General features: G+C 38.1%; 1 protein-coding gene across 2 annotated transcripts in view; it reads right to left on the reverse strand.

Annotated features, from left to right (window-relative positions):
- Positions 1-586: 586 nt before the first annotated feature.
- LOC107830936 (exocyst complex component SEC3A-like) overlaps positions 587-24,322 on the reverse strand; it is a 32,438-nt gene continuing 8,702 nt past the window's right edge. The window contains exons 7-25 of one of the 2 annotated variants that reach the window (XM_075236939.1): positions 21,854-21,971; positions 21,426-21,530; positions 20,851-20,952; positions 20,627-20,764; positions 20,036-20,164; positions 19,865-19,945; positions 19,709-19,783; positions 11,466-11,639; positions 11,206-11,356; positions 11,065-11,129; positions 4,596-4,766; positions 4,435-4,514; positions 3,510-3,591; positions 3,074-3,171; positions 2,881-2,989; positions 2,704-2,772; positions 1,309-1,374; positions 1,144-1,233; positions 587-861 (exon numbers count right to left, since the gene is read on the reverse strand). In XM_075236939.1, coding sequence (XP_075093040.1) covers positions 751-861; positions 1,144-1,233; positions 1,309-1,374; positions 2,704-2,772; positions 2,881-2,989; positions 3,074-3,171; positions 3,510-3,591; positions 4,435-4,514; positions 4,596-4,766; positions 11,065-11,129; positions 11,206-11,356; positions 11,466-11,639; positions 19,709-19,783; positions 19,865-19,945; positions 20,036-20,164; positions 20,627-20,764; positions 20,851-20,952; positions 21,426-21,530; positions 21,854-21,971 — 2,014 coding nt within the window. In that variant the 3' untranslated portion in view covers positions 587-750. Of the gene's footprint in view, positions 862-1,143; positions 1,234-1,308; positions 1,375-2,703; positions 2,773-2,880; positions 2,997-3,073; positions 3,172-3,509; positions 3,592-4,434; positions 4,515-4,595; positions 4,767-11,064; positions 11,130-11,205; positions 11,357-11,465; positions 11,640-19,708; positions 19,784-19,864; positions 19,946-20,035; positions 20,165-20,626; positions 20,765-20,850; positions 20,953-21,425; positions 21,531-21,853; positions 21,972-24,322 lie in introns of those variants that run through there. The other variant, XM_075236940.1, reaches the window with a different exon arrangement.

The following is a 24,322-nucleotide window of genomic DNA, read 5'->3' on the forward strand; positions in this document are numbered from 1 at the left end:
AAAACTCCCACATCGGTGGAAGACCAAATTGGTTGGGATTTTCACCCTATAAAAGAATACCTAATGTTTAGAATTTAAACACATCTCTCATTTGCCTTCTTATCTTCTTAAGGCATTTGTATCTTCTCTCTTTAGTATTATTTCACTTGTATTTTTGGAGTGGAATAAAATATTGGTTGTGTCCGAGGAGTAGGCAAAATTAGCCGAACCTCGTAAATTCTGATATTCCTTTTATTGTTGCTTTATTGTCTTATTTATTATTTGGTGGCTGTCATAATTTTTGGTATAGTAGTTATGACTTATTCACACTATATACATTTGGCTTCCGCAACATACTCCTTATCTTTACGCACCACAAACCTCACTCCAAAATATTACGTTTTGGGAGAGATGGAGGGGAAGATAAGAGGGGGGTGGGGTGGGGTTTCAAGGCCTTAATATTGAAGATCATGAAGCTTTAGAATCCAGTGCAATATGAATACTAACTTATTACTTAATAGAGTGAAACTTTTCTTCCTTTAAAGTGGGAATCAAGCTTGAAACTAAAACTACCTCGTACCACGAGAAAATATAACAAATCAAAGAATGATAAAGCAGATACTCCACCCAGCCTGTTTTCATCTGATAAATGTGAGTCTTAGAATTAATCAATTTATGATGTAAAAGAATAAAATGAATATTAACCACAAAGACAACTGTACAACTCTCTGTCCTCCCACCAGAAGAAAAAGAATCAAAACTGGAGCTGCTTTACATCGATGCCAAAAGCCCGCGCATTTCTGAGATGGAAGGGATGGTCTCGGTGGGGTAAACCTTATTTATAAGTTGGACGAAACTCTCATACTTGTCCAAGAACTCTTTCTGCAAGTTTATGAATGTTGTTGGAAGATTTGATCAGAAAATCAACTAAGGGGAAAAAGTAGATGAAATATACAAATAACTTAAATATCACCCCATTATCGAATTGAGGAAGGAAAGATTTTCAGTTATGGAAAAATGTGATCCGAAACATCAGACGAAGACATTAGCTAACACAACCAGCTTTTGCCGCACGAGACACATAAAGTACTCCAAATAGATAGAGGTATAGCTGCTCATTGAATTTGCAAAGTGACTAATTCAATACCAGTCTGCTAGATATACCTTGCATTTATCCCATAGAGAAGGCAACAACTCCTCTGAGGTTAAGTTCTTCTGCAATCTCTTGTACATTGCAGTGATGGACTTATCCACCTGTAGAAGCAAAATTTAATATTTTAGAAAGATACCCTAATCTAGCAGATAAATTGAGGCAATTGATTGACTTACCCCAGATAAACTGTACTTTACCACCTTCCTAAGATCCGTTTTTGACAATCCGATCTGGAATGGAATCTAATAAAAATGGCATTGATCACTTAGCAGAAGATAACCGTCACAGTCGGAGAAGCCGTAAACAAGATGGTATACTCATCCAAAGACAGATTGAAACGGGAAGCAAGTTCAAATTGTGGATTTTAATCCTTCTTCCTCAAAGCAAAGGGAGATAAAACAAAACGTAACTTTTATTGCTTGTTTGCAGAAAGAGCATTTAACACCTAGATATGAATGAGGAAAACAAAATGCTAACTCATAGTCAGTTGGGTTCAAGCTAAAAGTTCACTGTCCAACTAAGGAAAGAAATTTCTGATTCCACTTTCAGTAATTGCAACATTAAGTTAAAGCAAAAGGGATGCAACATCGAGCCTCTGGTTCTGACAAAGGTACTAAAATGATGGCAAAATCATAAACGCTGTTTATTTGTCATTATTTCAACCTTTATGCACTCTTAGACAGGCTACAGCAGAAGTCAAACCATAAACGAGGAACAAGTCTGACAGGAACGTTCGACTGACCTTTGTGTAGCTTGACATCAGATATCTTCTATAAGATATACTGAAGTATTCTACGTGGTGCCATAAGGCACTTATATATACCTTAATCATTTATTCTTTCTGTGCTTGAACTAAACTTTCACATCAATCAAACGATAGGCTATACCCATTATTCTTTCCTTGATAAATAACGATAGACTATACTAGAGTTGCCAATTAAGATCAGTCAATCATTCCAATCTAATTTTATCTCAGTTTTTTTATTTATTTTTAATTTAAGCATATGTAATAGAGATAATAGCAGGACAGGAGTTGTTTTATATACCAAATTCAACCCCGCAAGATTTTTGTGAGACATTAGTTGCTTTCAGCTTCAATTTTAGTAAAAGATAACTACATGATCACAGTTCATTCAAAATTGGACTACATGGGTTAACCTCTCCTCCCACCGAATAGGAAAAGAGAGGAAAAGATCCGGAAAAAAAAAAAGAAGAGATATGAAACCTTAAACTGACTACGTGCTTGCATCATTTCTCACGTGCAACTCATCACAAAGGTTGAAATGTCCAAACAAAAATTAATATTTCAATCTAGCATTTTGTTTTGATTATATCTTCTTTCAGTTGCTGGACGGAGAAGTTCAACATGAAGTGATATTAATCAAATAAAGATTTAAGATTACAAAACTCTCCTTAAATTTGAGATCATATACTAACAAATTAGCAGTTATCTGGTATCAGAGCATTACCAAGTCACCGTCCTTGATAAAGAGGAAAATTGAGATACTCGGGGGGTGAAGGACAGTCGGCAAATATCAATAGCCAGTTGAGAAAAAGAAAAAGGAACTAACCTCTTCCGGTGTAATTGTGTACATTAAATCCTCAATTCTTCGAGCAAATTGAAAAAGTCGCTCAAATTGCTGTGGAGAAAGCACAGGTCTAAGGTATCTCATCAAAGATAAATAAAGTAATAGGAGAGTACAAGCAGAGTAAAGAAAAATTACACAATCATGAAAAAGACAACTTACATAGTAAATAATCATGTTGATGTGGCGTGTGCAAGCTTGTTCATAAGATTCACTTGCTTGGTGATAGAATTTTGCTAAGGTGGGCACAACATTAGCCAGGTCATACAGACTGCAAACTGTTTCATTCAGCACTAAAAGCGATTTTGTGGAATACAATATGTAATAAACTTCTGAATCCGAAGGTGAACAATACCTATTCTGAAATGCTGCATAGTTTTCTAAAAGCATGATGTCTTGATATTTCAGGTCTGTTTGAGCAATTTTGTCCAAAGTAACAAACATTATAGTTACCTGCCAAATAATGTTTAAAACAGTCGCGCCACAAGATACAACAAACATAAGGGAACAAATATAACTGACCACCACAAATTCAGAAATTCTAAACTCACTGCACCATGAAAGAATAAGGGTTCTGCAAGTATTTCCTAATTCACACTTCAGCTTACTTTTATTTCTAATATTGGATATCAAAATGGTAAAAGATCATGCTGATTACCTATCACAGTACTCACATCAGAAATAAAGGGTAATACAAGCCAAACAGCTACGTATCTTACGTCATTCTAATAGTTTCAACTGTTAATCTCACAGCATGCATAAGAAAGCAAATGCAAGAAAAGCACACTCACAAACTTCGTATATGCCTGGTCAACCAAATCCCTGGATTGTCCTTGAATGTACTGCTCCATACGGGTTGCAAGAGTAGCAAATCTACATGAAGAATTGCATACCCAATGAAATGATTGATAATTTAAGCCAAAATGATCAACTAAGAGCATTCTGAGGAAAAATAAATACTAAATCGATTTCAAGGTAGAATTACAGAAAGGCTTACAGCCTATAGTTATAAATAAGGTTATTAAAAGAATCGTTGAAGGGATTTTTAGGAGGCTCAGACATACAATAAGCTCACCGCATAAAGGTATGATGAAGCTAATCAACAATAACAAAGAGGTAACTGAGATAAGGAAGAAAACCCACACTTCATGAATACTAACGGAAATTTCAGGCACTATCAAATTGCGAAACATCAAATATAAAATGGTATATTCTAACTCCGATTTGACAAAAAGAAATCAACGGCAAAATTACAGAAACAAAAAATTGATGGGCAGACTTTCAGTTTCAAATTTGGAGGAAATATTAGTTCTTTATGTAAAAGAGGTGTATCACTCATAAATAACAATTAAAGTAATAAGCTGTAGAAAATAAATCTGTTTTTCCTTCCATACTAGGGGGAAAGAAAATATATCCTCAATAAAGAAACCAACATATACCATTCATAGTGAGGACAACCCACAATAAAGTAGAGCAGGGCTTATACTGTAGCATACTAGCATGTCTAAACCTGTTACACCTAATCAGATCACACTCGAGATGGGAGAAGAGATAAAAGGAAAAAGCTCTTAGTGCAGTGGCTCAAGTTAGTATTTAACAATCTCGAACTAACTTAACTCTATTACCAATTTGAGCCATTTAACTATGCATTTGACAGTAAATCAAATCATAAGAATTATGCAAGTTTACAAAAGCATAACATGAAACTCAGTTTACCTCGGTATAAATGATAAGACTCCCATCTGCCGAACATTTCGCTCATTTCTTTCAATTTGATGACATGTTTCATCAACAAACTGCAGAAATGTTGAAAAAACTGAGAAAATTTTATCCCGTATGAGCTGCAAGACATAGCTACGAGGGATACAGTAACTCACACGGCTGAACTGCATTGAAATTCTTGATTCCAAGTCATCAAGCAAGATGCGCACAAATCCTGCAGCATCAGCCTTCTGACCAGGAATATAACGTTCTGTGATTCCATGCATTGATATGCAGCACATAGGATCAATCTTTCCTGCCCAATCCACAACAGCAAAGAAGTCTTCCTAAAGCACATAAACGAGTAAAGGTAATATTATCAAAATGTTGCGGAAGCCAAATGTATATAGTGTGAATAAGTCACAACTACTATACCAAAAATTATGACAGCCACCAAATAATAAATAAGACAATAAAGCAACAATAAAGGGAACACCAGAATTTACGAGGTTCGGCTAATTTTGCCTACTCCTCGGACACAACCAATATTTTATTTCACTCCAAAAATACAAGTGAAATAATACTAAAGAGAGAAGATACAAATGCCTTAAACAGATGAGAAGGCAAATGAGAGGTGTGTTTAAATCCTAAACATTAGGCCTTCTTTTATAGGGAAAATTTCCCAACCAAATGGCTAACCCACCGATGTGGGACTTTGCCAAATTCAACAAATCTCCACCTTGGCAAAATTCCACATCTTCAATCTTCTCTCAATAACAAATTTTGGTTGTGTCTTCATCTTCAATCTTCAGTGTTCAACAATGTTGATCAAATCCAAACAATGTTGAAACTTGACCGCAGTCACCACTTTTGTCAGCATATCAGCAGGATTCTCTGTAGTATGAATTTTCTTCATCGTGACTCCACCTTCTTCTATGATTTCTCGTACAAAATGATACCGAACATCAATGTGCTTCGTCCTTGCATGATAAACTTGGTTCTTCGCTAATTGAATAGCACTTTGACTATCACAAAAAATTGTGATACCTTTTTGTTCAACACCAAGCTCCTTTAGCAATCCTTGAAGCCAAATTGCCTCCTTCACAGCCTCTGTAATAGCCATATACTCTGCCTCTGTTGTAGACAAAGCAACTGTTGACTGCAAAGTAGACTTCCAACTAACTGGTGCCTTTGCAAAAGTAAACACATAACCAGTAGTTGATCTTCGTTTGTCCAGATCACCCGCAAAATATGAGTCACAATATCAAATTATAGACTGATTATCTTCCTGCTCAAAAACTAACCCGACATCTACAGTATTATGAATATACCGTAGAATCCACTTCACAGCTTGTCAATGCTCCTTTCCTGGATTATGCATATATCTGCTAATAACTCCAACAGCTTGTGAAATGTCAGGTCTCGTACAGACCATTACATACATCAAGCTACCAACAGCATTTGCGTATGGTACCTTTGACATATACTCTCGTTCAACTTCATCCTTTGGCGACATAGTAGTACTCAGCTTAAAATGGGGAGCAAGTGGAGTACTAACTAGCTTAGTCTTGTCATCTATGCCAAAACGTTGAAGTACTCTCTTCAAATATTCCTTTTGAGATAAACAGAGTTTCTTTGAACGTCTATCTCTTATTATCTCCTTGCCAAGAATTTTCTTTGCCTCACCTAGATCCTTCATCTCGAACTCCTTCTTCAGTTGAATCTTCAACTTATCAATTTCTTCCGAATTCTTGGAAGCTATCAACATATCATCAACATATAGGAGAAGATATACAAAGGAACCATCTTTAAGCTTGTGCAAATACACACAATGATCGTATTTGCTTCTCTTGTACCCTTGCCGCAACATAAACTCGTCAAATCGCTTGTACCATTGTCTAGAAGATTGTTTCAATCCGTACAACGATTTTTCAAGTTTGCACACCATATTTTCTTTTCCAGCAACTTTGAATCCTTCTGGCTGAGTCATGTATATTTCCTCCTCCAAGTTTCCATGTAAAAACGCAGTTTTTACATCCATCTGAACTAGTTCCAAATCCAATTGTGCTACCAAAGCCAACATAATTCTAATGGAGGAATGTTTTACAACCGGAGAAAACACTTCATTGTAATCAATTCCCTCCTTTTGAGCATATCCTTTGGCTACCAATCTTGCTTTGTAGCGAACATCTACTTGGTTAGGAAATCCTTCCTTCTTTGCAAATACCCATTTGCACCCAATTGCTTTCTTTCCCTTCGGGAGATTGGCCAATCTCCATGTATGATTCTGATGAAGGGACTGTATTTCATCATTCATGGCAATCCTCCACTTATCTTCTTCTGAACTTTGGACAGCGTCTTTATAAGTAGTAGGAACATCATCAGCTACAATTGAGGTTGCACAAGCAACCGTCTCTATGAGACGAACAGGTTTCGTTATTGTTCTTTTTGGCCTGCTGGTTGCTATTGATTCAAGTTGTTGTTGAGGTTCCTGAGTTGGAATCTCCTCTACTGGCTCTCCTTCCAGAGGGTAATCTTCATTTGTTTCCTCCTCTGCTTCTTGTGTAGGAAAAATAAATTTTCCCTCAAACTCCACCTGCTTAGAAGCACCTTTATTTTGTTTGGTATCTTCTGTTACCTTATTTACCATAGAAGATTCATCAAAGGTAACATCCCTGCTGAATATTACTTTCTTTGTCATAGGACACCATAAGCGATATCCTTTGACTCCAGAAGTAATTCCCATAAAAATAGCCTTCTTTGCCCTTGGATCCAATTTTGACTCCGTCACATGATAATATGCAGTTGAGCCAAACACGTGCAAAGAGTTATAATCTACAGCAGGTTTTCCATACCATTTTTCAAATGGTGTCTTGCCATTAATAGCAGCAGATGGTAGACGATTAATGAGGTGGCATGCATATGTAATTGCCTCAGCCCAAAATTCTTTGCCCAAGCCAGCATTAGACAACATACATCGTACCTTCTACAGCAAGGTCCGGTTCATACGTTCTGCCACTCCATTCTGTTGTGGTGTATGTCTAACAGTGAAGTGTCGGACGATGCCATCATTTTCACAAACCTTATTGAAATGATCATTTTTGTATTTACCTCCATTGTCTGTGCGAATAAACTTGATCCTCTTGCCTGTTTGATTCTCCACTATCGTCTTCCATTTGAGAAAAATTCCCAACACTTCATCTTTGCTCTTCATTGTATACACCCATACTCTTCGGGAAAAATCATCAACAAAGGTTACAAAATAGTGCTTCCCACCCAATGAAGGTGTTTTGGAAGGACCCCAAACATCAGAGTGTACATAATCCAAAATGCCTTTAGTATTATGGATCGATGTACCAAATTTAATCCTTGTCTGTTTTCCTTTGACACAATGCTCACAAAACTCCAAGTTGCAAGCCTTTACTCCTTTTAACAATCCTTGATCTGATAGAGTTTTCAAGGATTTTCCTCCAGCATGTCCCAAGCGCATGTGCCATAGCTTGGTTGCTTCTGCCTCTTTGTCGTCACTGGATGTCACTGTCGCTGTCCCAATAAATGTACTGCCACGATAGCGGTACATATTATTATTCTTCCGATTAGCCTTCATTACCACTAGTGCACCAGAGCATACTCTCATCACTCCATTTTCTGCAATGATTTTGAACCCTTTTGATTCAAGGGCTCCCACAGAGATGAGATTCTTCTTCAAATCTGGTACATATCGAACATCTGTTAATGTTAATGTTCTGATCATTCCATCGTGGTTCCTTAATCGTATTGAACCAATCCCATATGAGGTAAGAGGGCTGTTATCCGCTGTGTGAATAATTCCATATTCTCCTTCTTGAAAATCCACGAACCAGTCCCTGTTGGGACACATATGATAGCTACAAGCCGAGTCCATCAACCATATGTCTGATGATGTTGATGACTCTGTTGTAACTAATGAGAAGTCTGAATCATCACAATCAGCTACATTTGAATCCATAATGGCCTTTCCATTATTATATTTGGCCTTATTCAACTTCGGACAGTCTTTCTTCCAGTGCCCTTTTTCTCGACAAAAGGCACATTCATCTTTGCTGGGTCTTGATCTTGACTTGGATCTTCCCTTCTTTGTCCTCGTTTGATTTTGAGGACGACCCCTCACAAATAGTGCTTCTCCTTCTCTGCCCTTCTGTTTTTCTCGCTTTCTTTGTTCATAGCTGTACAAAGCCGAACAAACTTCTCTGAGAGAAACTTCGTCATTTCCATGGAGTAGAGTAGTTTCAAGGTGCTCGTACTCATCAGGAAGTGACGCCAACAACATCAAGGCCAAGTCACCATCATCATAGGTTGTATCCATATTTTGCAAATCTGTGACCAACTTATTGAAACTGGTGATATGTTCATTCATCGTGGTACCAGGAACATAGGTGAAGTGAAACAGTCTCTTCTTCATGTACAATTTATTTTGACTGTTTTTCTTCAAAAATTTATCCTCCAGTGCTTTCCATAATTTACTTGCAGAAGTTTCCTTTGTGTATGGATATTTCTGCTCTCTAGCAAGGTAGGATCGAATGGTACCGCAAGCAACACGGTTGATAATTCTCCAATCTTCTTCTCCAATAACATCTGGTTTCTTTTCTTCAATGGCCAGATCTAGCCCTTGTTGAAAAAGGACATCTAGAACCTCGCTTTGCCACATCCCAAAATGTCCGGACCCGTCAAATATTTCTACCGTAAATTTCGCATTTGACACAATTCTTGTCATAAGCGAAGATGTCAATGATGACGTGTTGTTGACACTTGATGTAGATTCTTCTTGTTTATTGTCTCTCATATTTGACACAAATATTATTTAATAGCCGACGACACAAATCAAGATTATTTCCTTTCTGATGTAGAAGATCAGACTAAGCTGCAACCACAGAGCATACTCAGACAGAACCTTGACTCAGTTACCAAGATAAATCTTTTCTGATGTGGAAGATCAGACTATGCTGCAACCACAGATCATACTTAGACAGTACCTTGGCTCTGATACCAATTGTTGCGGAAGCCAAATGTATATAGTGTGAATAAGTCACAACTACTATACCAAAAATTATGACAGCCATCAAATAATAAATAAGACAATAAAGCAACAATAAAGGGAATACCAGAATTTACGAGGTTCGGCTAATTTTGCCTACTCCTCGGACACAACCAATATTTTATTTCACTCCAAAAATACAAGTGAAATAATACTAAAGAGAGAAGATACAAATGCCTTAAACAGATGAGAAGGCAAATGAGAGGTGTGTTTAAATCCTAAACATTAGGCCTTCGTTTATAAGAAAAATTTCCCAACCAAATGGCTAACCCACCGATGTGGGACTTTGCCAAATTCAACACAAAAATACATTTTTTGATAGTTTCATTTTGTCAAAACTATATCAAAGAGGGGTAATTTCATGGATAGTCATTCAACTTTTATTTTATTCACCAAAGTCACTCAACTATTTTTTGAAACGAAGAAGTCACTCAACATTACCGAATTATCGCGAAAGTCACTACTATTTATTGCAACTAAAAAGTCACTTAACTTAGCCTACGTATCATAGAAAATGCCTCTTTGTTTGTTCCTAGTTACTTTTTCACTACAAAAAAATAGTTTAGTGACTTTTGTGCAATAAAGTGAAAATTGAGCGATCATCCATGAGATTAATTCTATGGAAGAGCTGAAGTTGAGTGACCATCTATGAAATTAACCCTATGAAAGAGATTTCATTAACTTATGTGAAACAACAATCCAATCAACAAGTATGCCCACGAAGAAGAACCAGACAATTGTGAGAATCATAACTTTCAAACTACAGTATGAGATATGGGGTAGGGGAATAAAAAGACCAAAGAAAGCCATAAGTACCAAAAGAAGATAAAACTTGGAAAAAAGAGTGCAGTTCTAATTCCTCAGGATAAGGACAACAAAGTATGTTAGACAATCCAACCACAAGATCAGCAGACTTGATTTACTCAAGAGCTGGTGGTATACGGTACATATGGAAGCAGTGGTGCAGCATAGAGCTCCACGATCTGCCCACTAACAGCAGGTAACGAAGGCATTTGTCACAAGAAAAGAAAAAAATGTCAAGCAGCCTGCTTGATGAAGCAAAATCGATATTCATTTTCCAATTGACGAAAATAACTTTTACCAAGGTAGCATTGAACTGATAGTAACATAGATATAGTCCACCAGATAAATTATCAATGCGGCAATGATATAAACATGTATATAACATACAATGAATATCCAAAAGAATGATAAAAGAAGGAAACACAGCCAAGACTCAGATGTACTTTCATATTCAGCATCCCATCTGAGAGCAATACATATTAACTGAAATTTGAGAGGTCCATCTTGCAGTATTAACTTAACCTACTGTCACTGTGTTTCTTTTTTATTTTGGTTAAATAATATTTGTGTTTGAGTATAAGAAGCATTTGATACAAGTTTATATTAAGCATCTCAAAAATTAAACCAACTAACTATGCACTAAGGATTGTCCTCTTTGCACCCAAAAATAAATTAAATAAGAAAGAATTGACATTTAACAAAAAATCAACATAACAGCTGTTGTTAATAGACAACAAGGCTATTGCAAGGAAAAACTATAACATTACTTGGATCCCTTCAAGTAAATCGTGTAGTGATTCATTTAGTGCCTCTAGATCTGCAGAATTTTGTCCTGCAAAATAGCAAGATGGTGCTCCTTCATAAACTCTGAACAGGACTAGGCAAGTGCAGAAAATAGGAGAATGTACCAGCTTTATTGTCATTCTCATCTATATCCATGATGCCTAAATCATCATCCGCGTCATCCTTATCATCTCCAACTTTTTTGCCATTAGCAACACCTTCTGGTGGAAGCAGTGCAGGAACTTCAAAGCACAAAAAGTGTGCAAAGAAAGAACTCTGCAATATGGAATAGAAAAACGTTGAAGATAAACTTTGGGCAGAGAAAGCAACAAAGACACTTATATACATATATACTAGGAAAAACAAAAAGAAACTAGAAGAACACCTCATCAACAAGGAGTGGAATAAATATTGTCAGCATTTTAGCATATGCCTCCGAGGCTGCAGAAGTGTCTGCATTGTTCACACTCTGATTCAAACCTGTCAAACCTTCAAACCATACAATAGGATTTTTTGATGCCTTTGTACTGGCACGGAGCTCATTTGCAAACTCACGAGCCTACAAAGAATAGAAAACATAAGCATCATACTTTAAACTTGACAAATTTCTTATTCAAGGATTCACTAGAAACACTAAGAGCATTTCTGTTAGCGTTTGAATTTAAAACCGAGGAGATAGAGATTCAGATGGCATAATGTAAGGGTGCCTTGTACCAACAGAAAAGAGGAACCAAAAAGGAAAAAGGGAGAAAAGGAGAAATAGGATTGATACAATTCTTGAATTCTTCCTCGTTTTCTTTCAACCGTGACCCACAGTTATATATTGATTGATGAAGCAGTCGTATTCCCCAATCAACTTCCCTAACCACCTTTACTTTTTGCAACCAACATTGATTTTCAGCTACCTTTTAACACTGATTCATAACATTCCCAAACTCCTGAAGACTGAGCTTGTCCTTAAGGTCAGTATGGTGTCATTATGTTTGAAATTGGTTGTTCACTTGTTTCTGGCAGACAGGGTTGAGCCGCAGAAGAGCCAATGTCAATCACACAAATCCCAATGAGTGAGCTGCTCCGTCGAAGATCTTCCTTGCTGCATACCCTCAATGACAATCTGGCAACTAAGTCCTTGAAACAATCTTCATTCTAGGCATCCACGTAGCTGCTTGAATTGGAGCAAGGAAAAAACCACATGGAACACCAGTAAGAAGGCTAGCAACCTCAATAAGAAAACAAGAAGCAACACAGAGACACTGTCTAAAACCATTATGTACAGTCTACAACAGTGCCGATAAAATGGCATAGTGATCTCAGTAACTCTGGTAAGATGGTCCAAGTTTCTTGCTTTCCTGCTTCAAGAAGAATGCCACAAACTCCACCGGTAAATGACTTTACACACATAGCACTAACCTCTGACATATCATGTTCAGCTATTCTTGCTATATATGGAAAATCCAGAGGTTCCTAAAATCTTCCAACTCTCATCTTACCTTCGCAATTCTACATCCACGCAGAGAATTCATGGACAGCAAGATTTTTTCTCCTTTTAATTTCTCTTGATGCAACAAGGGCATGATGGTATAGATATTCATCCCAATCAAGGTGTTTTTTTCCCAGAGTATAAGTCGAAATCTTGCCTCAACTTTGCAACATCTCCTTCTAACAACTGTACTGCTCAGACATTTGGCCAACCACAAGCTAATGATTTTAGTAGCAGCTTGCACGTCATCTTCAGAAGCCGAATCATCTTGCAAGAAACTCTCAAAATTGTATATCTTTGACCCGACTATGGCATCTGAAGAGTCCCACATCGGTCCTTTAAGGGATGGGTGATCTCCTTAATATGGCTTGGGTAATTCTCACTTCATGGGCTAACTTTTGGTGTTGAGTTAGTCCTAAGGTCCATTTAACATGATATTATAGCACGACCCATCCCAATTCTCGTTTTATCTCCATTTAACATGATATCATAGCACGACCCATCCCAATTCTCGTTTTGTAATGTTGGGCCCCCATATTAAATTGTACATGCTCCAGATGTCCAGCCCGGGCGTGGGGAGGGGGGTCCCACATCGGTGGATGGGTGGACTCCTTAATATGGCTTGGGCAACCCTCACCCCATGAGCTGGCTTATCGGGTTGAGTTAGCCCCAAGGTCCATTTAACAGAATCAAACTGAATTCATTATTGGCAACTCTTGTCCCTTCGTTTCATCTTTTTTAGATTTAAGAAGAAAATCATCATTTGTGGATGTGTTCTATGGACCAAGACCAACTCCAACTCAGCCGACCATATTTCATCAGTGGCAATTGTTCCATCCTCGCAATCCTGTTCAAACCTTTCTCCAGTAACATCTGGCCCCAACCTTTACTCTTTGCTTTTTGTCACTTCCCCTGAAGATCTAGTTAACTCTGGCAGGGCAGGCTTATCCTTCCTTGATTCCTCTGTTGCATCTTCAATTTCCACTCCTGTAACTTTGGGTTCCCAGTCTCAAGATTGATTCCAAGCTTCTCCATTTTTTCTATAAGGAAGCTTCTCCATTATTTTGTCATTTTTGTGTAGTAGCAGATTTTGTTATCCAGCTCAGTTGATTCATTTCTCTGTATGATCTGTCAAAGCTTGCTCTTGTTGAATTTGACAAAATGTTTGTCCCACATCGGTGAGAAAACAAAAGTTGGGGGGATTTTCCCCCTATAAAAAAAGGCTTAATGTTTAGGATTTCTATACACCTCTCATTTGCCTTCTCATCTGTTTAAGGCATTTGTATCTTCTCTCTTTAGTATTATTTCACTTGTATTTTTTGGAGTGAAATAAAATATTGGTTGTGTCCGAGGAGTAGGCAAAATTAGCCGAACATCGTAAATTCTGGTGTTCTCTTTATTGTTGCTTTATTGTCTTATTTATTATTTGGTGGCTGTCATAATTTTTGGTATAGTAGTTGTGACTTATTCACACTATATACATTTGGCTTCCGCAACAATTGGTATCAGAGCCAAGGTACTGTCTAAGTATGCTCTGTGGTTGCAGCATAGTCTGATCTTCCACACCAGAAAGGAAATAATCTTGATTTGTGTCGTCAGCTATTAAATAATATTTGTGTCAAAGATGGGAGACAATAAACAAGAAGAATCTACATCAAGTGTCAACAATACGTCATCATTGGCATCTTCGCTTATGACAAGAATTGTGTCAAATGCGAAATTTGCGGTCGAAATATTTGACGGGTCCGGACATTTTGGGATGTGGCAAGGCGAGGTTCTAGATGTCCTTTTTCAACAAGGGCTAGATCTGGCCATTGAAGAAAAGAAACCAGATGTTATTGGAGAAGAAGATTGGAGAATTATCAACCGTGTTGCTTGCGGTACTATTCGATCCTACCTTGCTAGAGAGCAGAAATATCCATACACAAAGGAAACTTCTGCAAGTAAATTATGGAAAGCACTGGAGGATAAATTTTTGAAGAAAAACAGTCAAAATAAATTGTACATGAAGAAGAGACTGTTTCACTTCACCTATGTTCCTGGTACCACGATGAATGAACATATCACCAGTTTCAATAAGTTGGTCACAGATTTGCAAAATATGGATACAACTTATGATGATGGTGACTTGGCCTTAATGTTGTTGGCGTCACTTCCTGATGAGTACGAGCACCTTGAAACTACTCTACTCCATAGAAATGACGAAATTTCTCTCAGAGAAGTTTGTTCGGCTTTGTACACCTATGAACAAAGAAAGCGAGAAAAACAGAAGGGCGGAGAAGGAGAAGCACTGTTTGTGAGAGGTCGTCCTCAAAATCAAACGAGGACAAAGAAGGGAAGATCCAAGTCAAGATCCAGACCCAGCAAAGATGAATGTGCCTTTTGTCGAGAAAAAGGGCACTGGAAGAAAGACTGTCCGAAGTTGAAGAATAAGGCCAAACATAACAATGGAAAGGCTATTATGGATTCAAATGTAGCTGATTGTGATGATTCAGACTTCTCATTAGTTACAACAGAGTCATCAACATCATCAGACATATGGTTGATGGACTCGGCTTGTAGCTATCATATGTGTCCCAACAGGGACTGGTTCGTGGAATTTCAAGAAGGAGAATATGGAGTCGTCCACACAGCGGATAACAGCCCTCTTACCTCATATAGCATTGGTTCAATACGATTAAGGAACCGTGATGGAATGATCAGAACATTAACAGATGTTCGATATGTACCGGATTTGAAGAAGAATCTCATCTCTGTGGGAGCCCTGGAATCAAAAGGGTTTAAAATCATTGCAGAAAATGGAGTGATGAGAGTATGTTCCGGTGCACTAGTGGTAATGAAGGCTAATCGGAAGAATAATAATATGTACCGCTATTGTGGCAATACAGTTATTGGGACAGCGACAGTGACATCCAGTGACGACAAAGAGGCAGAAGCAACCAAGCTATGGCACATGCGCTTGGGACATGCTAGAGGAAAATCCTTGAAAACTCTATCAGATCAAGGATTGTTAAAAGGAGTCAAGGCTTGCAACTTGGAGTTTTGTGAGCATTGTGTTAAAGGGAAACAGACAAGGGTTAAATTTGGTACAGCGATCCATAATACTAAAGGCATTTTGGATTATGTACACTCTGATGTTTGGGGTCCTTCCAAAACACCTTCATTGGGTGGGAAGCACTATTTTGTAACCTTTGTTGATGATTTTTCCCGAAGAGTATGGGTGTATACAATGAAGAGCAAAGATGAAGTGTTGGGAATTTTTCTCAAATGGAAGACGATGGTGGAGAATCAGACAGGCAGGAGGATCAAGTGTATTCGCACAGACAATGGAGGTGAATACAAAAATGATCATTTCAATAAGGTCTGTGAAAATGATGGCATCGTCCGACACTTCACTGTTAGACATACACCACAACAGAATGGAGTGGCAGAACGTATGAACCGGACCTTGCTGGAGAAGGTACGGTGTATGTTGTCCAATGCTGGCTTGGGCAAAGAATTTTGGGCTGAGGCAATTACATATGCATGCCACCTCATTAATCGTCTACCATCTGCTGCTATTGATGGCAAGACACCATTTGAAAAATGGCATGGAAAACCTGCTATAGATTATAACTCTTTGCACGTGTTTGGCTCAACTGCATATTATCATGTGACGGAGTCAAAATTGGATCCAAGGGCAAAGAAGGCTATTTTTATGGGAATTACTTCTGGAGTCAAAGGATATCGCTTATGGTGTCCTATGACAAAGAAAGTAATATTCAGCAGGGATGTTACCTTTGATGAATCTGCTATGGTAAATAAGGTAACAGAAGATACCAAACAAAATGAAGGTGCTTCTAGCAGGTGGAGTTTGAGGGAAAATTTATTTTTCCTACACAAGAAGCAGAGGAGGAAACAAATGAAGATTATCCTCTAGAAGGAGAGCCAGTAGAGGAGATTCCAACTCAGGAACCTCAACAACAACTTGAATCAATAGCAACCAGCAGGACAAAAAGAGCAATAACGAAACCTGTTCGTCTCATAGAGACGGTTGCTTGTGCAACCTCAATTGTAGCTGATGATGTTCCTACTACTTATAAAGACGTTGTCCAAAGTTCAGAAGAAGATAAGTGGAGGATTGCCATGAATGATGAAATACAGTCCCTTCATCAGAATCATACATGGAGATTGGCCAATCTCCCGAAGGGAAAGAAAGCAATTGGGTGCAAATGGGTATTTGCAAAGAAGGAAGGATTTCCTAACCAAGTAGATGTTCGCTACAAAGCAAGATTGGTGGCCAAAGGATATGCTCAAAAGGAGGGAATTGATTACAATGAAGTGTTTTCTCCAGTTGTAAAACATTCCTCCATTAGAATTATGTTGGCTTTGGTAGCATAATTGGATTTGGAACTAGTTCAGATGGATGTAAAAACTGCGTTTTTACATGGAAACTTGGAGGAGGAAATCTACATGACTCAGCCAGAAGGATTCAAAGTTGCTGGAAAAGAAAATATGGTGTGCAAACTTGAAAAATCGTTGTACGGATTGAAACAATCTTGTAGACAATGGTACAAGCGATTTGACGAGTTTATGTTGCGGCAAGGGTACAAGAGAAGCAAATACGATCATTGTGTGTATTTGCACAAGCTTAAAGATGGTTCCTTTGTATATCTTCTCATATATGTTGATGATATGTTGATAGCTTCCAAGAATTTGGAAGAAATTGATAAGTTGAAGATTCAACTGAAGAAGGAGTTCGAGATGAAGGATTTGGGTGAGGCAAAGAAAATTCTTGGCATGGAGATAATTAGAGATAGACGGTTCAAAGAAACTCTGTTTATCTCAAAAGGAATATTTGAAGAGAGTACTTCAACGTTTTGGCATAGATGACAAGACTAAGCCAGTTAGTACTCCACTTGCTTCCCATTTTAAGCTAAGTACTACTATGTCGCCAATGGATGAAGTTGAACGAAAGTATATGTCAAAGGTACCATACGCAAATGCTGTTGGTAGCTTGATGTATGCAATGGTTTGCATAAGGCCTGACATTTCACAAGCTGTTGGAGTTATTAGCAGATATATGCACAATCTAGGGAAGGAGCATTGGCAAGCTGTGAAGTGGATTCTACGGTATATTCATAATATTGTAGATGTCGAGTTAGTTTTTGAGCAGGAAGACAATCAGTCTGTAGTTGGATATTGTGACTCAGATTTTGCGGGTGATCTGGACAAACGAAGATCAACTACTAGTTATGTGTTTACTTTTGCAAAGGCACCAGTTAGTTGGAAGTCTACTTTGTAGTCAACAGTTGCTTTGTCTACAACAGAGGCAGAGTACATGGCTATTACGGAGGCTGTGAAAGAGGCAATTTGGCTTCAAGGATTGCTAAAGGAGCTTGGTGTTGAACAAAAAGGTATCACAATTTTTTGTGATAGTCAAAGTGCTATTCAATTAGCGAAGAACCAAGTTTATCATGCAAGGACGAAGCACATTGATGTTCGGTATCATTTTGTACGAGAAATCATAGAAGAAGGTGGAGTCACAGTGAAGAAAATTCATACTACGGAGAATCCTGCTGATATGCTGACAAAGGTGGTGACTGCGATCAAGTTTCAACATTGTTTGGATTTGATCAACATTGTTGAACACTGAAGATTGAAGATGAAGACACAACCAAATTTGTTATTGAGAGAAAATTGAAGATGTGGAATTTTGCCAAGGTGGAGATTTGTTGAATTTGACAAAATGTTTGTCCCACATCGGTGGGAAAACAAAAGTTGGGGGGATTTTCCCCCTATAAAAGAAGGCTTAATGTTTAGGATTTCTATACACCTCTCATTTGCCTTCTCATCTGTTTAAGACATTTGTATCTTCTCTCTTTAGTATTATTTCACTTGTATTTTTGGAGTGAAATAAAATATTGGTTGTGTCCGAGGAGTAGGCAAAATTAGCCGAACCTCGTAAATTCTGGTGTTCTCTTTATTGTTGCTTTATTGTCTTATTTATTATTTGGTGGTTGTCATAATTTTTGGTATAGTAGTTGTGACTTATTCACACTATATACATTTGGCTTCCGCAACAGCTCTGTTCCTTGTCAGAGAAGACTATATTGATCCTCCGTTCTCTTTGGGCTCTCCTCAGATCCTGTTAATTGAATTCTTTCTGCTATGGCTGTTGAAGAGGTCTAGGTGCCAAGATCATGCTGTGATACCACTTGTAATGGCCCCACTAGTACGGAAAGAGAAAGTATGACAACCTTTTTCTTAGGTGAATTAAGATTTACTCCTTCTAAAAGGGAAACAGGGTCCTAAAGCAATATAAAAGTCCTATTTATGTTACATGAGTTAAAATATAATTCAAATCTTTGATTTAGGTCCCACCAGACAATTAACCCTATCCCTAACCTTGATTTGAACACCCTACTTGGAATAAAATAAATTTCCGGAATTTACTCCATAACTTTCAAGAGTAAGAGTTACGTGGTCCAGTTATCTTAGTTAAAGGCACTTCGTCAAAGTCATGCAGACTTGAGCTCCAAGTTGCTTGGCAGCAAAGATTCTTGTTGTTTAAAGAACAACTCTCCCACTGGTAGTCAGTATTTGTTAGTCATGAAGTGATTACCCTAATTGTACTAAGCTCTTTAAATCTGATTATGAAGGATTTTTTTAACTGACTTTGCTGTGTTTCCCTTGTTCAATTTTGTAATCTATCATTCCATATTTTTCTGGTCCCTTCCAACTGTTTCCATTCTTCTTTCCAATGCTGCTACTCCACCGAAAACCTTTGTGCCTTTCCCCCCCCCCCCCCTCTCTCAGCTTGTTATTTTTCAAACAGAACAGCCTGCTCCCGGACTTCTTTCTGAGAAGTTACTGCACTTAATAGTTTCGCCCAGCTAAACTACCCAACAGAACTGCTGCTTAGATTATTTATTCACTTAAAAAGCAGGTTCATTCAGCAACTCTTTGATGGGAAAGATTCTATAGACAAACAAGTGATACATGCCTTTGGGAGTTCTGAGATGAAGAAAACAGATTCTGTTGGCTTAAAAGTGCACATAGCTGCAGTGAACTTAATGGGGACTTAAGTAACCCCCTCAACAGAAAGAAGCTACAAAGGGAAAAGAAAAAGAAAAAAAAAAAAAACTAAAAAGACAAAGCTTTCTGACCTCTCGGCGCAAAAGCAAGTTGAGGGAGGTACAGTAAGCTTTTCTTAAAGGGCCCAAGCTATTCTTGTCAAGACTCTGCAAATGCAAAGGATTGAGAGAAAGACATCAGGAAATATTAAAACAATGATAAAATTTAACAAGTTGGAGAAATCCGACCTTCAAATGCTGCAATAGACGAGCATATGTTCTGCACTTGTATCGGAGATCAGCATGGTCAGGCCTCTTCAATTGCCCACGCTGTTTAATTAATATTATAAGCAGCCTCTAAGTGACTATTTATAGAAGACTAATGACAATTAATTCAAGTAAAACTGATTGGTCGTATACCTGAGAAAAATAACTTTTATCACTCATCATAAAATCCACCAAACTGGAAAAATAGTTTCTCAAGAATTCAGATGCTCTTCTAACAAATGTCGTTTTTAACTTGTCGACTTCTGCTCGTTTTTCTTTCACCTGCAAGATATTCACAGACATCAATGTCTTAATTTTTTGTTAAGTAACTTTTTCTGTACAAGTGCAGAGATGACCCACTGTCTATATGACAGACTGTTAGAATATCAAAGGCAGGACAACTTGGTAAATGTAATGATAGGACATTTTTGATTTCCCCAGAAAATACTAGCAGGAATTTGGATCCAGCACTAGCTAGGTCATGACTGTGTATTTTGCAATAACTCAACCATTTTTATATGAGGTCCTACTGTGGATTTCAAAATAGTTCTACCATTTTTATTTACTCAGATTACTTTAAACGAATCGGTCATCCAAGCCCTGTCTGGGCAAATTTGTAGTGTGCCTTAACATATGCATGCTTACCTACATTAACCTTGTCTACCTACGTTACATGCTGAAGCACAACATCAAAAAGGAAATGATCAAAAGAAAAGACAGAAAAGAATAACCAAGTGGACATACAGCTCTCATGTTTGCAAAGCTAGGATCCAAGTTACGCGATCCAAGGCCATGTAGAGCATTAGTTAGCCACTCACATGCCTCAATGTTCTGAGGCATTCTTGCCTCATCAAACGAACCACCTGTTAAACTCGCTGCATACTATAGACCAAGAATGAATGAAGTGAAGAAAAATTAAATTATTAAATGCCGCCCACTAATCAGCTCCAAGAAAGAAAGAGAAACACCTCAGAAGGGATACGCAGTCTTTCAAGAAGCTTATCAAGTTCCTCAATCAATGCCTTGTTGTTTACTGACTGCATTTCCAGCTTGTTGTTGCGGGTTTCTATCTGGATATTGTGAATGAACCAATACTGCATTAGCAAAGGAGGTCTACATTCAAATAATAGAGTCCTGACATTCTACATGATTGGAGATATCTGTATTGTGGAAAACTTGGCCTTGTAGAAATTACACACTAGAATCATTCAGATTCATGAAATCGGCCATCCAATCGCACTGCGGTGCTCCCGAAAAGCTCAATCCACCCCCACCATATTATACACAAAAAGCTCACACTTTTGCATATCCAACCTCGGTTTGAATCAGGAAGGGAATCATGTTCTTTGTAGATAAATTAGCTAGTACGATGATAAAATCCATAAAGTCTGAAAAAGGAACTATACACAACTGTTTATGAGAACAAAGAACAATGATTCAAAAATAAGTTTCACATTCAAGTGATTCACCAATGTCTTCTCTAACAATAATCATTACTGGTAAGCATCAGCATCACACAGAAGCACTATGCAGAAATTCTTACTGATTCAATGTCTTCTCTCATGTGTCTAAGTTTTACATTGAAGATGCCTAACCATTCATCCATATCTTCAACACAGTTGGTAGCAGATTCAAGCCCCTGCAAGACCTGCAGAAACAAGAATTTAGATACAGAAGCATAAGTTTATCTATACGGAAAATATTTATGTTAGACATATCAAGTGCGAGAGCATACATATCAGGGAAATAGTATAAGCTGCATCAGAGGAGCAGAGAACAAGGAAAACTTTGCCTGTGCTATTGCACTTGGCAGAGAAGATGTTCATAATGAAAGAGACACATAGTTTTATCAAGAAAAAGGCTAAATTGTCGGAAATAGGAAAAATGTAGCAACTCCTGCAAATAGAAACCATACTCTGCTTTGACACTGGCATCAAAGCAACAAGAACTCTTCACAAGAAAATGGGTCACCTCATCTATTAATGGCTCATTCTCCAAAATGGCATGCACATTAGCAGCTTCCAAAGCTTGAAGCTCTCGCTTCAGCCGCTCAGAGAATGCCTCAGCCTCACCAATACCCATTACATAACTGTAGGAATTTGGAAACCAAAGTCAGGAGACAAACCAAAACAGCGCTAGGGTGAAACAAAAGGGGGAACAGAGAGCAAACTAAGTGTCTGCTAATAGTGCTGTCTACAACTTCTATTCTCCAATTAAGAAAAACAACCACAGCCAACACGGTTATCTAGAATATGTTAAATGATTCTTAAAACCCATGTTATGCGATATCAGACTCAGCACTAGATGCCTTATCAAGGTTGAAAAAGTGCCTAACTAGACTTAAGTTATATGTGTTGATGTTTGGCAAAATGCCAAAGTCCCACATTGGTTGAGAGTTAAGTTTGGGGGGATTTTTCCCCTATAAAAGAAGGCCTAATGTTTAGGATTGAAACACACCTCTCATTTGCCTTCTCATCTGTTTAAGGCATTTGTATCTTCTCTCTTTAGTATTATTTTACTTGTATTTTGGAGTGGAATAAAATATTTGGTTGTGTCCGAGAAGTAGGCAGAATTAGCCGAACCTCGTAAATTCTGGTGTTCCCTTTATTATTGCTTTATTGTCTTATTTATTATTTGGTGGCTGTCATAATTTTTGGTATAGTAGTTGTGACTTATTCACACTCTATACATTTGGCTTCCGCAACAATTGGTATCAGAGCCAAGGTACTGTCTAAGTATGCTCTGTGGTTGCAGCATAGTCTGATCTTCCACATCAGAAAAGATTTATCTTGATAACTGAGTCAAGGTTCTGTCTGAGTATGCTCTGTGGTTGCAGCTTAGTCTGATCTTCCACACCAGAAAGGAAATAATCTTGATTTGTGTCGTCAGCTATTAAATAATATTTGTGTCAAAGATGGGAGACAATAAACAAGAAGAATCTACATCAAGTGTCAACAATACGTCATCATTGGCATCTTCGCTTATGACAAGAATTGTGTCAAATGCGAAATTTGCGGTCGAAATATTTGACGGGTCCGGACATTTTGGGATGTGGCAAGGCGAGGTTCTAGATGTCCTTTTTCAACAAGGGCTAGATCTGGCCATTGAAGAAAAGAAACCAGATGTTATTGGAGAAGAAGATTGGAGAATTATCAACCGTGTTGCTTGCGGTACCATTCGATCCTACCTTGCTAGAGAGCAGAAATATCCATACACAAAGGAAACTTCTGCAAGTAAATTATGGAAAGCACTGGAGGATAAATTTTTGAAGAAAAACAGTCAAAATAAATTGTACATGAAGAAGAGACTGTTTCACTTCACCTATGTTCCTGGTACCACGATGAATGAACATATCACCAGTTTCAATAAGTTGGTTACAGATTTGCAAAATATGGATACAACTTATGATGATGGTGACTTGGCCTTGATGTTGTTGGCGTCACTTCCTGATGAGTACGAGCACCTTGAAACTACTCTACTCCATGGAAATGACGAAGTTTCTCTCAGAGAAGTTTGTTCGGCTTTGTACAGCTATGAACAAAGAAAGCGAGAAAAACAGAAGGGCGGAGAAGGAGAAGCACTGTTTGTGAGAGGTCGTCCTCAAAATCAAACGAGGACAAAGAAGGGAAGATCCAAGTCAAGATCCAGACCCAGCAAAGATGAATGTGCCTTTTGTCGAGAAAAAGGGCACTGGAAGAAAGACTGTCCGAAGTTGAAGAATAAGGCCAAACATAACAATGGAAAGGCCATTATGGATTCAAATGTAGCTGATTGTGATGATTCAGACTTCTCATTAGTTACAACAGAGTCATCAACATCTTCAGACATATGGTTGATGGACTCGGCTTGTAGCTATCATATGTGTCCCAACAGGGACTGGTTCGTGGAATTTCAAGAAGGAGAATATGGAGTCGTCCACACAGCGGATAACAGCCCTCTTACCTCATATGGCATTGGTTCAATACGATTAAGGAACCATGATGGAATGATCAGAACATTGATAGATGTTCGATATGTACCGGATTTGAAGAAGAATCTCATCTCTGTGGGAGCCCTAGAATCAAAAGGGTTCAAAATCATTGCAGAAAATGGAGTGATGAGAGTATGCTCCGGTGCACTAGTGGTAATGAAGGCTAATCGGAAGAATAATAATATGTACCGCTATCGTGGCAGTACAGTTATTGGGACAGCGACAGTGACATCCAGTGACGACAAAGAGGCAGAAGCAACCAAGCTATGGCACATGCGCTTGGGACATGCTGGAGGAAAATCCTTGAAAACTCTATCAGATCAAGGATTGTTAAAAGGAGTAAAGGCTTGCAACTTGGAGTTTTGTGAGCATTGTGTCAAAGGGAAACAGACAAGGGTTAAATTTGGTACAGCGATCCATAATACTAAAGGCATTTTGGATTATGTACACTCTGATGTTTGGGGTCCTTC

This window comes from Nicotiana tabacum, chromosome 18 (assembly GCF_000715075.1).
Source record: "Nicotiana tabacum cultivar K326 chromosome 18, ASM71507v2, whole genome shotgun sequence".
NCBI lineage: Eukaryota > Viridiplantae > Streptophyta > Magnoliopsida > Solanales > Solanaceae > Nicotiana > Nicotiana tabacum.